Source organism: Paralichthys olivaceus, chromosome 8 (assembly GCF_024713975.1).
Source record: "Paralichthys olivaceus isolate ysfri-2021 chromosome 8, ASM2471397v2, whole genome shotgun sequence".
Taxonomy (NCBI): domain Eukaryota; kingdom Metazoa; phylum Chordata; class Actinopteri; order Pleuronectiformes; family Paralichthyidae; genus Paralichthys; species Paralichthys olivaceus.
In genome coordinates, this window is record NC_091100.1 from 15,977,934 (window position 1) to 15,994,869 (window position 16,936).

The window sequence follows — 16,936 nt, forward strand, 5'->3', positions numbered from 1 at the left end:
GTTTACTAGAAAAGACTAGTCTACATTGTGACCAAACAGCCACCAACGATGTGTTTATAGCCTGAATAGTACAACATCTGTGAGGCCCATTAAATGCCTGCTGTGGTGTTGCTCTGACAACATTTATAGCAGGATTCCACTGTCTTCTTAGGGTTTAAAGTAGAAATTCATGGGGTTTTACAATGTAACATGTTGCTGCAATATTTTTGGCTGATACTATATGAGGTGTTGGGCCTAATATTGTTGGTAAAGTGGAATCCTCCAGAGGCCTTGAAAACCAATTGAAAATAGGATTAAGACATATAAACACAACACAATGATTTTTTTTTGATTTTTTATTAATATAACTTGCAGGTTAAATTATTCACTAACCACTAAAATAGTGTAGCTTAAAGTCACTGTTATTCAACAAATTATCACACAAACAGCTTAGTCATTACATATTGTCTTGTGCCCTTACAGCAGAATCAACTGATCTGTGTGAAAACAGAAATGAAATACTATGACTTTTTTCAATTAGTTAGATTAAGGTAAGATAAATTCCTCAGGCACATTATGTTACACCACAAATCATCTTTACAGTCCACAATGAGGCTTTAGATTAAAGCTCCCCCGTTTCCTCAGTGTCTTTACAGTCACAAATTGCTCCGTACATTCATCAGCCTTAGTATCTACCGTTTAGATTTGATTGCTCACAGAGCAAAATAATCTTCTGCAAGTTGACATGAACCAAGAGCACAAATCCACCAATTCTGAAACTGTAATAACAAAAATATAGGGAAGCATTAATCTAGAAAAAGTCATCCAGTTTGAACAGATTTTGATCCTATCTGAACATGAAGAATTCAACCAGAAAGACTTGAACAACATAGCATGTTAACACTAGATTTATTTTAAGTTTAAAATATTTCAAAAATCATCTGGATATTGGCAGGGGTGAGACCCTTCTTTATATCAACCTCAAAGAGCAAGGGGGGGGGGGGGGGGGGGTGGGGGGGGGGGGGGTGTAATAGTGCAGATAAAAAGATAAGTGGCCTCATTAAACACTCAACAACTGTCAGAAATTCATGTCTTTTCTCAAACTTGACACGCCTCACCTTGCACCATTTGTCTGCCGAAAGCCTTTCTGTCACACAAACACATTCAGAAGCATGTGGAGACTCAGACATACACACTAGTATCTGTGTTGTCAACCAGTCAAGTATGACGCAGTTATTAAATATACAGCAGCTCACGTGACAAGTGGTGGAACTGAGGAAAAAGACAGATTGCTTTGTCTTTGTGAGTGAAACAGTAACTGGAATAATTTAGGTACTTTTTCCATCATGTAAAACCATTGTGTTTTTTCTAAATGAACAATGTGAGCCATTGTTATCTTAGGAGGAAACTACCAAATGTGAAACAGACACAATGGTAGCTTACTGGGCATTTGATACTAAATATAGAAATTAAAATTCTTACGTTTAAGAGATGTTTAGTAAGCGTAAAAATGTTATTACACAGTATTTTAAGGAAAATGTTTTTAAATCTTGTTTCCATTGATCTACTGCTGTAAACTGCTGTGCTGTTTATCCCCTGCAGACTAGAGCAGTCGATCATATTACAACATAATGAACTGGCACAGGATGGTCAGGGGCTTGGCAGACTTGAGAAGAAGAAAAGTCTACAAAATGCCTACAGCGAACGATAAATGTCAGGGACAAATGGATGGTGCCTTTTTTTAGATAAAATGTTGGTCCATGTAGTCAGGGGAAGCAACCAAAACTGATTCTGCTGATGGAATGGAGTTTCTCAAGAGAAAACACAACTTAAACTGTAATTCTTGATTATTTTTCAGCATTTTCAAAGCTACATTTTCTGGCACAAAATATTGACTTCATTAGATATAAGTTTGATTTCTGGTTTTGCTTCCTGTCCCCCTTTTGCTTCCAATCATCTTCAGATTGTTAAAGGTTGTCTACAAGACTAGACAGGGCTAGGTTCCTTCAAAGTAAGACAAGCCAACAATGAGTGAAGACCATCATGGGGCTGATATGATGGGTTAGCACTGTTATGGTTTTTCCTATGTACGCAGAGGTGAAGGGTCAGAGCCAGGATTAAAAGGTGCAAGGATCCGCTCACAGTTTGGACCGCAGAGGCTTTAGATACTTGTGGAAGGATTCATGCACCTGTGGAAGAGAGAAGAGAATTGATGAAGCTTACATAGGGAACAAGAGGGGAAAAAACATGGTAATCACAGTTTATCCCTCTTTTGTTCAACTAACTGACAAAAGTAATGTGGACACTAGTAAAGAGGCAACAACGATCTGAAAGTTATTTACTAAGACTCAGGCTGAGAATATTCTGTCATTACTATTATTTCACTGTGGTGACTCTGACTGACCTCTGTGGAGTTCAGGGGTGAGCGGCGAGCCCATTCAAACAAGTTCTCGTAGACATTTCCATCATATCGTCCCAGGACTGAATTTAGAAGCTTGTCGTTGAAGTCAAAGGCATCTACGAGCGCCACAGCGTTGGGCCTCAGCTGAGACAGAAGCTCCTTGATACGAACAGAGATCTGCAGCACCTGGGGCCCACTGAGCAGACCAGCCTGAAAATGACAAAGAGAAAGGTGGATATGTGGATGTAAGTGATGTGGCATATGCTAATTAAGCTGTGCTAGTCCACACATGTGAATATAAGTTGTTCATTATCCTACTGATCATTTCACACAATCTAGTAACCCTACCACCTAAGAAGTAATTAATTTAAAGTTCAACTACAACAAAAATGTTTTAAGGAAATTGCTTCATTTACACAGCAATAAACACACAAGCCACAGAAACAGAGATCCAACACACAAAAACCTCCATTTATTAGCTCAGAGACAAAGAGGGAATTGAGGCTGAGTGAAACTTGACAGTGAAGACAGACAGACACACAGTACAAGAATGCAAATAACAGACAGTAGAGCGTCACTACAATCCACAACTGACTGTGGACCATACTTTTTCTATAATGATTGTTCTGACCTGTAGGAAATCTCCAGAGTTAAGCTTGATGCCATTCAGGGCGTAGAGCAGAGCCAGCGTCGACAACACAGAGTGTATCGCTGTGTCGCCGATCTCCCCAAGCTTATCAGTGAAGAGCTTCACTACAACATAGTGACAGTGGGCCTGGAGACGGAAAACAGGAGGACACGTAAGTCAAGTCCATGATGAGAGACAAGAAACTGCAAGATATTGAAGGTTAAAAACTACCAAAGATCACAAAATGTCTTGAGTTATTTATAAAATGAAAGCAAAAAAAGTGAGTTTTATTGTAAAAGAATAATATCAATGGACATTCTCATTTAACCCGTACATTACTTCTGGCAGTAGGATAATATTCAAAAGTTAGGTGAGATGCTTTAGCCACACACCCACAAACACCAACACACAGACTGAACTTACATCTGAGGCTCTGACCAGGTCGATAGCACTGTTGTTCCAGGCGTCCTCCTGGCACTTCCTGTGCTGCAACTCCTGCTGGATGCTCTTGGCTGCCAGCTCCACAAGACTAAAAAACACATCTGCATTAACCAAACATGCCATAACATAATAATATTTAGCTTTAGGAGTTCAAGTACAAAAACAATTCTGCCTATTAGTTTCCTCTGAAACCTGGAACTGCTCCTGCGGAATAAGACTGAAGTTTCACCAATTAATAAATCAATCAAGTCTAGGAAGGAATGGTTGGATAGAATACAGCAGATTTCAGGTAAAAGCACAATCATGCAGTGTCAGACAGTTGTCTCTTACATGGCAGCTCGTAATTTGTAGACCTCCACCAGACTAGATAAGTCATTGATGTCAACCACGGTTGGTCTGGCAGCGACGGGCTGGGGCTGCACCCTCCGATGATCCGCTTCACTCAGGTAAGAGACGATGCCGCTCAGCTGCTGGCCGTCCTTAGCCTGCCTGTAGCTCTTCACCAGGTATCTGCACAGATAAAAGTTCAGGCCACACACAGATGAGGTCTACAAAAATAAACATGGATTCACAAACTAGCTAATAAACTGCTTTGTGTTCATCCTGTGTGATTGTTTGAAACCCATAGTAGTTTTAATGCTGTTGTGGATGAGAGATGATATTAAGTTAGTAGACATGTTTGATAATAACACACAATTCACATCACCCCCATTAGGACTAACAGAAAAGTACTCACGTAACAACCACACATCTCCCTGCTATTCCAGCTTTGTGTAAACCTTTTTACTAAAACCCAAATATGGTTTCATATATCAAGCATTTTCATGAATTCTCATTCTCAGCGCCTTTGACCTTTGTGTGTGTACTTCATTTATAAAATGTGACCTTTGTTTGTTTTTTCTGTGGGAGGAGGGCGGGTGTGTCGCCTGCATTTGTGGTATAATTAGGCTGCTGTGTGTGTGCGTCTCTCTCTGTATGTGTCTGTTTTCTGCTCTTAGTCTATTTAAGTGTGTGACACACATGATGGGTGTCACATTTGTGGTCATGCATTTCTGTGTGATGCATTACCTTGCAGTCTGCAGCATCATGACAGTGTTCTCACCCTCGTAGGTGCAGGTGGGAGTAAACTCAACATAAATGTCCGGCAAGGCACTGCTGCGAGAGTAGCCATGGCCGCCACATGACATGCGGCACACCTCAATAGCAGAGTTGGTTGCCCACGTGGTGAAGGCCTTCAGACCGGCAGACAGAGCATGGAGCTGAAAATTGAAGAGCAAGAAGGGTGAAAATAGCTTCATGCAAATCTATCATATTTAAAAGATGATTTGTAAATGGTCTTCAAAAATATAGAATGATATAAACAATAGCACTCATGAATTCACACTGGCCAATCAGAGATCCCTGAGCTTATGTCACATCCTGACGTGTGTATGTCTGGTCTCTACCTCAGGCAGTTCACTGAAGTTTCCTTGGCTGATGTCTCCACTGATGCGCCGGTAGGTCGCCTGCATGTACTGGCCCACAAAAGTGAATGCATAGGCCATAGCCAGCAGAGGGAATAGCTTGTACTGCTGCGTCTGGTAGTCGAGGATCTGTGGCTCTGGCTCTCTGTGGGACAGAAACACACAAGTTTGATATTTCAGTGCCAATCCCTTTGATTATGATGATGATGTAGTGAGAGATAGAACCATGATAAAATCAGTGGTATTTCTATTTTCCCTTGGAATTATGCTGCTGTTTTCAAGTGCTCAGTTATAACATGTCAATGAATATGATTTGAAATATTCTCAGTCTAATTTGCTAATATAGTAGTAGTACCAAATTACCTGATCCATATATTTACTGTATAAACCAGAAAACAGCATAAATAAACTAAGCAGTTTGTTTTATTTATTTAACCATGTATTTTGTTAAAAACTTTGTTCAGATAAGTGCTATGTAAATAAAGTTATTATATATTATTAAGTTAACTTGAAATGACTGACCCAGCTCGGATTTCAGACTGGTGGCGAACAACACTGTAGCGGATGGAGATCGTGCAGGACTTGGCGAGGGCCTTAGCTGACTCCCCTACAATCATGGAGCGGATGAACACCATGGTGCCATAGGTCAGTTTGGCACTTGGTGGCTTCAAATAGGTCCCATCTGGCTCCACCTAGTGGCGAAACAGAGTAACTGTGAGAGGAGACAATTCAGGAGCAAATACTAAATGTATTCCCACCATTACTTCATAAAAAATAAGAAGTTCAAAATCCAAAAGTATTCTGCTACAATGATGTCAGGATATTTTAAAAGTAAAGGTCAACTACACAGGTACTTATCTATCTGTGATAAAACAGGATGAGAATGCGATACAACCTTCCCTCTTGGTAAACAAAACACTCATTGGTATTAAGCAACAGGCTGCGGTGGAAATTAGGAATGTAAGATTGAATGATTCGGTATAAAAATTCATGAAGTTGTTAGAATGATTAAAAAATACTGTATAGAAATTAGGATGAATCATTTCATACATCTGTGCATTGGTTAAATTGAATGTTTATTATTTTGAAATGTGACCAATCATATTATTTCGTATTATTATTATATTTAGATTCCTCCTCTACTAACTGCTTCCCAAGTGTGAGCTTCTATCTCCACTGGCTGTCATTGTGTTCAATCAAATTGTGTCACAATGTATTAGATTAATGTGAATCATATTGTATTTCATTTGTAGTTGCTTCATCAAAATACATATCGCATTGAACCTAAAACAACCTAAAAGGGTTGTTGTGGCTCAAGTGGAATAGGAGTTTGTCCTCTAACCGGAAGGTCGATGATACAATCCCCTGCTCCAGCATTCCAGAGTTTCCTTGAACTAGACACAGAACCCCAAATCACCCCTGATCCCCAAATGTGTGTAGAAGCGCTGGATTGATGTGTGTGTGTGTGTGTGAATGGGTGAATGCGCCTTGTGCTTTGAATGGTTGAAAAGAATCATATAAATCATTTTAAGTTTCTTAAACACACTTAAATGTCACATCACCTTGGCATATTTCATCAGCATGTTGTCCCGTGGGATTCGTACGTTCTCTAGTTTCAGGAAGCCGTTGTCAACTTCACTGAAGCCAAACTTGGGGCCGATATCTCCGACCACAATACCTAAGAAAGACGGAGGCCCAGACAGAAAAAGTGAGGGAACAGACACAAAGTTAATGAGGATGGACTTAAACACCATAAACACCACATCCAGAGACACATCACAGGCAGTGGTTACCTGGCAGGGGTACGTGAGTGCTCATGTCTCGGATGGGTACGATGAAAGCATGCAGACCACGGCAGTTTCCTTGAGTATAGAGCTGGGCGAGGACTATGGCATGATTTGAGGTCTTTCCAACTAGAAAGAGAGAGAGACAGAGTTCAAACTAAACAATGGGGTTTGTTCTGACTGTCAATCAAGTTTTCTCAGCCTGGAAGAAAAATGAGAAAAAAGAAATTGAGTAAAATATTACACCTAATAATATTATACATTCAATTCCTTGTAATAAAACCCAAATTCCAGAGAGCAGAATAATGTACTTACGTCCTCCAGGCCACCATTTGATGGAGCTGACTGTGGGACTGTTCAAAACAAACTCCTGTGTGGCTGGATCATATGTGGCAGTGGTCTCCAGCCCTCTCAGGTGTGTGCCTAGAGACAGGCGAAATATAAATCCCCACCAAACCCACACATACAGAGTGTACGGTGGAAAGGTCAAAATGAATGAAGACATTATTCTGTCAAGCATGCATACAAATGACATTATTAACCACTGATCTATCACTAACATTAAAGTGACATTAACAGACTACTGATGATGAATTGAAGAATATAACAGAATACAGAACTCTAAACATCAAATATGAATATGGATAAAACAAAAATCATGTTTAGCCTCTGACATAAAGTAGCAAAGCAGCGTTTGACAGATCCAAAAACTGTCTATCATATTTCACTATGATTCAGTTAATGCTGTATCTTTGTCATGCCTATGACAGACTCTGAATTTGCATCTAATAATAACAGGTCTACAGGGGGTTGTCTGTGGTGGGTTTTCCAAATCAAGCCAATTCAAGCTGGAATCCATGTTGTTATATTGATCTGCAGGCAAAGACACATTCCAACCCATGCATAGCAAACATACAACATATTAAACAATTAAAGATGGTTAGTACAGGCAATGTATCTGTTTAAAGGTACAGTGTGTAGAATTGTGTGATATCTAGTGTTGAAATTTCATGTTGCAGCTGAACACCCCTCACCTCACCCTCTCCTTCCAAACATGAAAAAGAACCTGTAGAAGCCTTCAGTTGTCATAAAAACTCAAAAGGTGTTTACTTGGTTCAGTTTGGACAAATGTAAAAAAACATGGCGGCCTCTGTAGAGAGGGTCCCCTCGATGTAAATATAAAGTATTTATATATAAAGGACCTTTTCTGTGGTAAAGAAAACTACAATTCATACAATTTAGATGAAATTAACTTGTGAGAACATCATGAGGATTATTCTACAATAAATAGTTCCCTTTCACCTAAATCTTACACACTGGACCTTTAAAACAAACTGGCAAGAGAAAAACATGCTGGTAAGGGTAAACGAAAGGTAAAAAAAGAGCTATCAGACGCAGGCTGATGGTCAGGCAGCATAACATATATTAACAGACTGTACTCCCGAGATGTGGGAATGAAGAAGAGCCCGACCGATATGTATTTTAGGGAGTGAAAAATGTATGACAAGGACATTTTGTTTCAACATTAACGTAATCATAGAAAACTGTAAATAAAATAAAACAGCAACACAACCAAATATTAAAACTCTGTGCTTTTCTGCATCATTTACTCTCCCAAATAAAAGCTTTCATATCAGTGCACAGCAGTAAACATAAACACTGACACTGATCTGTCTGTTTAAGCTGCCGATATAATCGGCCAACTGATTAATTGGTCAAGACTCTAATATATAGTTAAAAGGGAAACAATCACAGTTGTTTGGCCACCATATTTGGGGCTTTTATAACTTTATACTTGTCCAGTGGATCAGCTAACACAAGTGGCCAATCAGGTTGTAAATGAGTCAAAAGTTTGCACTGTGCCATGGATGTTTAACACCAAATATTGTGGTTGCATTAACCACCATGTGAACTTGTAGTAGTGTTAAAAATGTCATCCCAAAATTGGAATTTGTTAACAATCTACCCTTCAACTTGCATAGGCTTTCCTACTGAACTCATATCCACATGATACAAATGATGTGAAGGATGTTAAAAACCCTCCTGTTAGAGAAAGTGTTAACTTTTCTCAGATGACTATTAATGGATGTTTAGTATAAAGCCAGGTCAGAAAAATGCACTAGAGTTACAAATAGTTTTGCATTATAGTCAGTCATTCATTAATTTTATTACCATTCCTTTTGGCATTAGCAATGACAAAACAACCAAATAATTCTCGATTATTATTGAAGGTTCAGTCTAAAGAAACAAGCCTGATGTTTTTGAACTGCTGTTAATTTTACCGTGGCCCATCTCAGTCTGAGCATAGGTCCCGATGATCTCTAGGTTCCAGGCGGGCATGAAGAAACGGTCCATTTGCTCTGAGGTGGCCTGGTTGAGCAGTGTTGGCAGGAACATCCCCAAATGGAGATCCAAGGGCTCTGGCCTGCTGGGGTGCACACAGCTAGGCAACGCAGGACGGGGGTGCACGGAAAAGATGAGCAAGTGGGAATTTGGAAAGGTAAAGCAGGAGATGCATGGAGAATTTTTGATGGATGCCATATTACAGAAGGTAATGTGAGATGATTGAAGAGAGAATGGTGGTTATTGGTGAGATTTGATATGGCTCAAATCAATAAGAAATGAGGGTCGCGATAAAGAATGTGCCAGCATGATTGTGACAAAGACAAATTAAAACAGCTTGTGAGCATGTCGTGGATTGAAACACTCATTTGAACTCTTCAGCAGCTTCATTTCTCAAGTTCCTCTGCCGAATGGGAACTCCTCAGTTATGTACAATATTGAGATATTTTCTCTGCCAGTTCACGGTTCACGGCTGATCCAATCAAAGCATAAGGCTCCTTATCTGATCAAGTAGTCACACTTCTTGTTCTTCACTACCTGGATGTTGAACTAAATAAAGATGTAGACTGTATGTTCATTTATTTTAGTCAAAAGCGTGTCAATATAATCCATGCAATAGATACACAGACAGTGAACAAGTTAACATCCAACCGGTTATGACAAAGTGAATTAGTGAATTAGAAGTGTGATGCTACAAATAACAAGTCAATTAATTGATGAGTTGAATTAAGGACAATTAATTGCGATTTTTTTTCCAAAGTTCCTGGATTTCATATGTGAACATTTGACACTTGGATAATAGTTTTTTTGTTATAATTGTTAGTCGCAGCGCTAAGAATGAGGTTAACGAAACATTATTTCATGACATAAATGACACTCTGGGACTTTGACCTATAGTGTTGGCTAGAACTCCACTGGCTTGTAATAGTTTAGAAGAGGAGGCTAGTGGTCATAAAATGTATAAACATAGTCAATTATAACCTTTTCATAAAAAATATTTCTTCAGAATAAAAATTTATATAATAAAGTTGGCGAATGGACTTGCCTGAGTTCTCAGCTGTTTGGCCGGGAGCAAGCACTTACTGTACATTACACACTGTACTTACAGCGTTCATATTTGTATTTGACTCATTATTTGTCTGTTGACCACTCAAATAGCCTATGATTTACAAATCTTGTATATCCCCCAGACTTGACCTGCTTTTTCCTCGTTCCTCGTGGTTAGGACAAAATGTTACACGAGGGAAGAGTTGTCAGCATGCAGCTATTTAGAAGATTTCTGCAGATTTGGATCTGTCAAAAACATACAACAAATCACCAGAATGACTCTTGGGACACCTGATATGGGCCAATTTCTCCTGCCCAACATATAAGTTTGGCTTTTACATTCATAGATACAAAGGCACATTTTGTGCTATATAAACAACCATATGGTAAATAGGTTAAAGGCTAAGTCCAGGACTGACCATGACCCAGCTCAGTTTGGGCATATGTGCCCATGGCCTGGAAGGACTCTGCCAGAGGTAACCACTTCCTGGACTGCTGAGGGTCACACTGGTTGTACAGGGTCGGCAAGAACATGGCAAAGTGTAGCCCCAATGCCTCTTGGTGGTTGCCTTTAAAAATACTGGGTGAGGGTAAAGTATAGGATAGACAACTGAAGATTAGACTAGATTCTTACTGATTACAGATGTGACTCACATGTTCTATGGATGTCCTGCAAGACAATGTGATTTTTACAGCTGTGATCCAAGTTTATATTAATTAAATTACCATATATTTATATATTATATTATATTTCATATATTATATTATTGTATATTTGTATGTACATGTATTTATATTATAATTTATTGTGTTTTTTGTATGAGTGTATTGTGAGAGCACTGTAGGAACAACACACACTGTAAAAGTAATTTTGCACTGTATCATAGAACTTAACTACAACTAAATGCTCATAAAGGGATAGGAAACATTATCTATTCACAACTGGTGAAAGCTACATACCCTCTTACATAATTCTAATCTCATGATGAACTTTGTCCCCACTGGATCTGTTTACTTCCTCAAACGGCTACACGGTCAAGCTGCAATGTTACTCCACCTCTGATCTACACAGCATAATGGTCACAGCATCACAATTCACAGTTCTCATATCTGAATCAATAAACTGTATATTTTTAACTAAATCAGCCAAGGACCCAAACTGTTAACTGCATTAGAAGTTGTTTTGTATCACTTACTTCTTATAGCAGTAGATCTCTTCTGGGTCTGCGATGCCATACTCTCTGAGCTTCAGGATCATTTGGGCACTTTTTCGAACAGCCTGGTCATAGCGCTCGCTGCGCGACAAGAAGTTCGGGTCCTCCTCCTTAAAGTCTGGGTCACTGATAACCAGTGACTCTACAGTGGAAAATAGAAATTAAATCAAATATGTATCTATGCAACTTGAAATTAACTCATAACCTGTAAGTTAGAAATGTTTAACTGGACATTTGCAAAGGTCTATGAAAATTTGTGAATGTGTACCAGCATGTGTTAATGTGTACAAGGATTTTCAAGTGTGTTTCAGCATTTCTGGGCTGACTATCATGGATGTATAAGGTGTGACCAACACAACTTTGAAAGGAGACAGATAAGTACGAGATAAAGATAATAAAAATAAATAAATTCAGGAGTCAACCGACTGGTTTTCTTTGTTTACTTTTCTATTTAGGTTTTATGCTTCAATGTGAGCTTGGTGAAACTGAGGTCTCTCAGCACAAGATTACTGGTAATTATATGATGTGTATAGGATAATCGGGAGCATTACTTCATTAACAACTACATCATATGTATATATCAACAAGGTCAGAGTTAAGAAATGAAGCCTTCAATTTATAAGACACAACCAGTATATGGTCAGCATGCTATAATCTAGTGTACATCAGTTGTTCCTTCAGTGAAGTGTTCAAAAACTGGTCACTAGTAAATTTGAACTAGAACAATGATCGGCACAGGCTGTTAATGCAGGATTGGTTGTGAGGTATAACCTCCACAGATTTGTCTTTCTTTTTGTACATTTGTATTTATGACTGAGTCAATAGTTCTATAAGTCTTGGCGTCTGAGGTTTGTTGGTCTGCAGGTTTGGATTCATCCGAGCAATATTAATTGTTTTCATGAATCATTTTCCACAATCCACAATCCAAATCCAATCAGTCAATCGTGTGGGAAAATCATGGGAAATAATATATTTTCTGTGACTTAGACCGCCACATGATTGCTGGTGCCAGAGAAGCTGGTTTAAGTATTTCTCAACCTGCTGATTTCCTGAGACTCACACACAAGTTCACTGAGTGTTGTAGAAAAACAAACAAAAAACAGAGTATGAGGACGCAAACGTCTTAGAAAAAGCCAGATGGTTGGAGGTGACAGAAAGGCAATGGTAACTCAGATAACCACTCTTTATAACTGATGAGAGCAGAACACATCTCAGAATAAAACACACAATGAGGTTGATGGACTGAAACAGGAGAAGCAGCAGAAAACCATGTTGTGTCCCATTCCTGTCAGCCAAGAACAGAAACCTGAAGCTGCACAATGTTAAAAAAGCACAACCACCTCAAACAACTTATCTATTTTACTTCTACTTTGCCAGTTGTTCGTACAAGACTGGCAGCATGACAGTGCATTTGGAAAAGTTGTGTAATGCAATCGAGTCAACATGCATCACAATGTCAGGTCATTAGAGGTGTGTAAAGGTGATACATCTGTGGGAAGAATAAAAATGGATGTAGCATTAAAGTATCAGTCTCTTCAGGGTGTTAACTGACAAACAACGATTTAAAAACAGTGACACGTCATTATATAAAACATGAATATCACAAATAACTAGGGAAAAGGTCACAAGCATTTGTTTTTATTGCTCTTTGTCAGTGACATAACAGATGAGAGTCGCATGGTAAAATAACTGTTCCAGGTGCTGCGGGGATTCTTACTGTAACGGGATATTAGTGAAATTTGTTCGAATAAATACTAACGCCGAATTTAACACTGGAGCATACCAGACCACCATAACATCACCAGATTTGGAAATGCCATCTAAAACACAACTAGAAAGCTGCGTTGAGAGGTGTTAGCATCTCTATAGCTAACAGCACGGTTGTGTTAGCTAACCTTTCTGCACAACTGATATTATCTCAGCAAATAACCAGTGGCACGATCAGATTATATGTCGAGAGCAGCGACTGTTCTCAACAAGGGGGACGTTTCAAACTCACCGATTTCCCTTCTTCTTCTCGTCTTCTCTGGGGCACCGTCCAGAATGTAGGTCAGCTTCTCGACGTCAAAGGTGGCGTTTTTCCGCTCCTTCGTGATATCGGGGTTCATGGCTGTGTCTCAGGCTGAGGTCCGGTGTGGATCGTGTGTATGATGGGTGTGTGTAGTGGAGATGTTGGTGTGGGTCTTCCTTCAGATGTTGCGTTGCTGTCTGAAGAACTCACAACGACCTGCTCCCAGACACGCATGCGCAGACGACAGCATGGGAGGAGGAGAATGACGGAGCACGTGACCTGCATCCCGGAAGCAGCAGACTTTAGATTTCATGTCCAGCCTCTGATTTGTGAAGTATTTTAGATCAAGACGATGCTTCCAGCTGCTGCAGTGTTTCATTTCCCCTGGGAAATAAACAGCGGGTCGGTCCAGGAAGGAGAATCAGTGAGGACGTTCGGCAGGTATTTTTTTTTTAATTATTTTGTTGGTGACTGTAACAGATCAAGTGTAATGATCCTGTGTCATTTTTTGTATTTGAGTGAAGTGATACTTTTTGCTTATCCTCCATCCCTGCCAGGGATACAACACCTGATTGAAGAGATGATAGCAAGTTTGACAGATCTAAGCACAGTGGGTTTATTTCGGTTTGTTAGCTTCAGGGTGCAGAAGAAGATGTGTAAATGATCTTTATATCAGTTTTCTCAAGTCTGAAACTGCCTCTATTATCTTGTCCATAGTTGACATGTTTAAAAATGGTATCTGTTTTTTTTATTTAGAACTGGTCTGGTCTGGCCCAAATAATTAAAAAAGCAGTGAACTAATTTAGATCATTTGTGAATAACATTCACAGATCTGAGTGTGTTTTAAGCATATCATTGTTAATCAGGTTTAAGTACAGAATGGTTTTCTGTCACCTGGTCTAATGCGAGAAAAAAATGAGATCATTTAGTGAAACTGACTTGAAAGAGAATTCATAAGGACACTGCACCTACACAAGGTTTTTTAAACCAACTTTACTTACAATATATGGAAGGTAAATCTGGATTTGGAGCTCAGTCAGTCATGTGACCGTTGACTGTCTAACCTGCAACTTTCACAATTTGTCATTCTGACAGAGACCTTGTTGTTTGTGTTTAAACAATAAAAACACACTTGTTGTAATCAGCAAATATGCCTGAAAGGCTAATACACATATTTATTTAGCTATAAAGGAAAAGTTTAGCTATGTACAACAACAACAACTTCCCTCTGCTTACTCTATATATGCCCTGAGGACTTTTTCATTCTGAGGAGACATGCACTGAAGCAGCTCACATCATCACGCAGTCTGACATGATGCACCTCACCAAAGAGAAGCAGTGCTAGCCGTCACATTAGAGGGGTTGGTGAATATATGTGTTCAATAATTCTGCCATCGAGGGTTGAAAAATTGAAGTAGGCCTTAATTGGAAAACCGCCAGCTCTTGCTAGCTTTTCCAGGAATACTTACCCTAGCTTAAAACTATTTTAGTCTAATTGTTAATTATTATTATTTTGCCTTCAATATTTATTTACTTATTATTTTACCTTTGCTTATCGTCTGAAGAAAAGCAGTAAAATCACCCTTGGTCTTTATTTCTACATATGTATATCTTTTATTTCATTTAAGTCTTATTTGATTTTTATATTACTATGTTTATAGCTGCTTTTGCTCTTTCACCTCTTTCTCAGGAGCTCTGTGACATTTGAATTTCCCTACGGGGATTAATGAAGTACTTCTTATTCTGATTGTGCGTTCACAAATAGTATACATTTCTCTCCCCCTTGTTTGGCTTATACAGAATGCATCTCTAACTTTAAATGATATCACCTGCTGTCCAGTTTACCTTGTAAAATGTGTTTAATTTCCCAGACTTGTCTGCTATCAGCCTGAGGAGTCCAGAGCTACGCTGTCAGCTCAGCACGCTTCCAAAGAGCACCATGTGGTCGTCCACACTTTGTTTGTGGAGCCCTTTAACCCAATAATTGGAGCCCAGTACATAGTTCTTGGTGAAACAGAAAATGCTGAGGGTAAGAAAAAACTTTATAATCTGTTTTTAGTGGCAATTTTTGAAACATTTATGAGAACTTTCAACTTTCTGTCTTGGGTCCACAAACAAGAATTATATTGAATTGTATGACATTAAATGTTATTTAATTATGATAATGATCTGAGCCTTTTCTGTGGGGAGTTTGCCTGTTCTCTGTTGACTGCAGGTGTGAATGTAGGTATGAAGATTGTTTGTCTCTGTATGTTACCCTGGGTAGAATGTACACACACCTTAAGCCAGACTGCTTGACGTAGAACATGTGCTTTGAAAGCTTAATAGACAGATGAAATCCAAACATTCCTGTAGGCTAAGTGCACGTAGCTACACACTGACCACTTTACCTTAACTGCCTCCACCTTTTTACATGAACACCCACAGGAAGTGAGTCACTTAGTTTTCCACAGAGGCTGGCTGAGAACTTAACTGTTAACTGTGTGTGTGTATAATTTTGCGTTCAGGATGGAGGTTGTGTCCTTGCAGAGTAGAGAGTGGTCATTTCCTGTATTTAACCTTTAACTGGTGACAGACTTGCGTGCACTTTTAGAGATCCCTGCAACTGTAACCAGGGCCAAAAACTGTAGCAACATTCTACCTTCTTCAAAACAAAAAAAGAAAGAAAGCCATTCAGTGTGAATGCACATTGCTGGACTGGTTTCTGCCGTCCCTTTATTGGCTGCATATGTTGGGTGATTGTAACTTGTACTGTAAAGTGCTGTGAGTGGTCGATAAGACTGGAAAAGTGTTGAATAAATACTGTCAATTAGTATTTTTACCATTTACATTTCATTCACATCACTGGGCTCTTTTAAATACATTCAGGACTTTCTACCTCAATCGCCTGCTGACATCAGTATCTTCTCGTCTTACAGGGGTTGGCCACATGGTCCGTGCCCGTGTGCTGAACTGTGTTGATGGTGTCAACATAGCTCTGCTGCAGAAAGCCATCAATGAGCAAAGAAGCTTCTTCAGGGAGAGAGAGTGTAAGCAGAGTGAAGATGCACAGCCTGCAGATGCAACCTGATCAGGGTCTTCACTCATCAAGTTTCCCAGGGTGCTCGTTGATCGTTGGGGGCCGGCCCTTGTGCCAAGTTGTACTGGACTGCTGTCATAGAAGCTCCAATGAAATTTAAGATGTTTATGTGTAAAAGACACAGATGTACTTTTTGTCAGTTAATATGACAGTCTTGTTTATGTCTGACCATAACAGATTTCTGCTCTTTCTCAGGATGAAAACTGCAAATTAATGGTTTGATAATAGGATTTAACTGTTTGGTCAATGAAGAACCGAGATATTTTGAGTCTGTACTTTAAAAGTATGATGCATTTTTTTTACTGTCTTCAGATTTAAAATAGGAATATATGATAATATAATACTATTTTTTCAGTGCTAGTATTTTTGTATGGTGAATGTTACCAGACCAAAAACATGGGCTTTGTTAGATATGTCATATGTGGATCATGTAATAAAGATAAAAAACAAAACTTTGTAGATTAATTCCAATTATTTTAAAACATATCAAATACATAAAATATGAATCCAAAACACTCCTATTAAGCGCTTGGCACTGATCAGAGG

The 16,936-nt window shown here is 39.1% G+C and overlaps 2 protein-coding genes across 4 annotated transcripts; one reads left to right on the plus strand and one right to left on the minus strand.

Annotated features, from left to right (window-relative positions):
- Positions 1 to 525: 525 nt before the first annotated feature.
- acox1 (acyl-CoA oxidase 1, palmitoyl) lies at positions 526 to 13,557 on the minus strand. Of its 3 annotated transcripts, none has more exons than XM_020083904.2 (14): positions 13,300 to 13,557; positions 11,283 to 11,442; positions 8,979 to 9,139; positions 7,012 to 7,119; positions 6,706 to 6,825; positions 6,475 to 6,590; positions 5,435 to 5,604; positions 4,895 to 5,057; positions 4,518 to 4,708; positions 3,780 to 3,959; positions 3,432 to 3,537; positions 3,012 to 3,155; positions 2,384 to 2,590; positions 526 to 2,168 (listed from the first exon to the last, which is right to left on the minus strand). In XM_020083904.2, the coding sequence occupies exons 1-14, from the start codon at positions 13,406 to 13,408 to the stop codon at positions 2,118 to 2,120; spliced, it is 1,986 nt and encodes a 661-aa protein (XP_019939463.2). In that variant the 5' UTR covers positions 13,409 to 13,557; the 3' UTR covers positions 526 to 2,117. The 3 variants fall into 3 exon arrangements, with proteins under 3 accessions (XP_019939463.2, XP_019939462.2, XP_069385443.1); XM_020083903.2 differs by lacking the exon at positions 8,979 to 9,139 and adding an exon at positions 10,506 to 10,666; XM_069529342.1 differs by lacking the exon at positions 13,300 to 13,557 and having other exon boundaries at positions 8,979 to 9,301; positions 11,283 to 11,408.
- Positions 13,558 to 13,561: 4 nt separating this feature from the next.
- ten1 (TEN1 subunit of CST complex) lies at positions 13,562 to 16,842 on the plus strand. The gene is made up of 3 exons (XM_020083911.2): positions 13,562 to 13,752; positions 15,183 to 15,340; positions 16,230 to 16,842. Exons 1-3 carry the CDS (start codon positions 13,664 to 13,666, stop codon positions 16,379 to 16,381), a joined length of 399 nt encoding a protein of 132 aa, XP_019939470.2. The 5' UTR covers positions 13,562 to 13,663; the 3' UTR covers positions 16,382 to 16,842.
- Positions 16,843 to 16,936: the final 94 nt, after the last annotated feature.

Excerpts from the sequence above, each read along its gene's own strand:
- acox1 (XM_020083904.2), bottom strand. The coding sequence starts at position 13,408 with ATGAACCCCGATATCACGAAGGAGCGGAAAAACGCCACCTTTGACGTC. Across the intron at positions 5,605-6,474 it reads TGCTGATGAAATATGCCAAG|GTGGAGCCAGATGGGACCTA; the intron begins GTGATGTGACAT and ends TTTCGCCACTAG. Across the intron at positions 3,538-3,779 it reads TACAAATTACGAGCTGCCAT|TCTTGTGGAGCTGGCAGCCA; the intron begins GTAAGAGACAAC and ends TGTGTTTTTTAG.
- ten1 (XM_020083911.2), top strand. The coding sequence starts at position 13,664 with ATGCTTCCAGCTGCTGCAGTGTTTCATTTCCCCTGGGAAATAAACAGC. Across the intron at positions 13,753-15,182 it reads TCAGTGAGGACGTTCGGCAG|ACTTGTCTGCTATCAGCCTG; the intron begins GTATTTTTTTTT and ends TTAATTTCCCAG. Across the intron at positions 15,341-16,229 it reads TGAAACAGAAAATGCTGAGG|GGGTTGGCCACATGGTCCGT; the intron begins GTAAGAAAAAAC and ends CTCGTCTTACAG.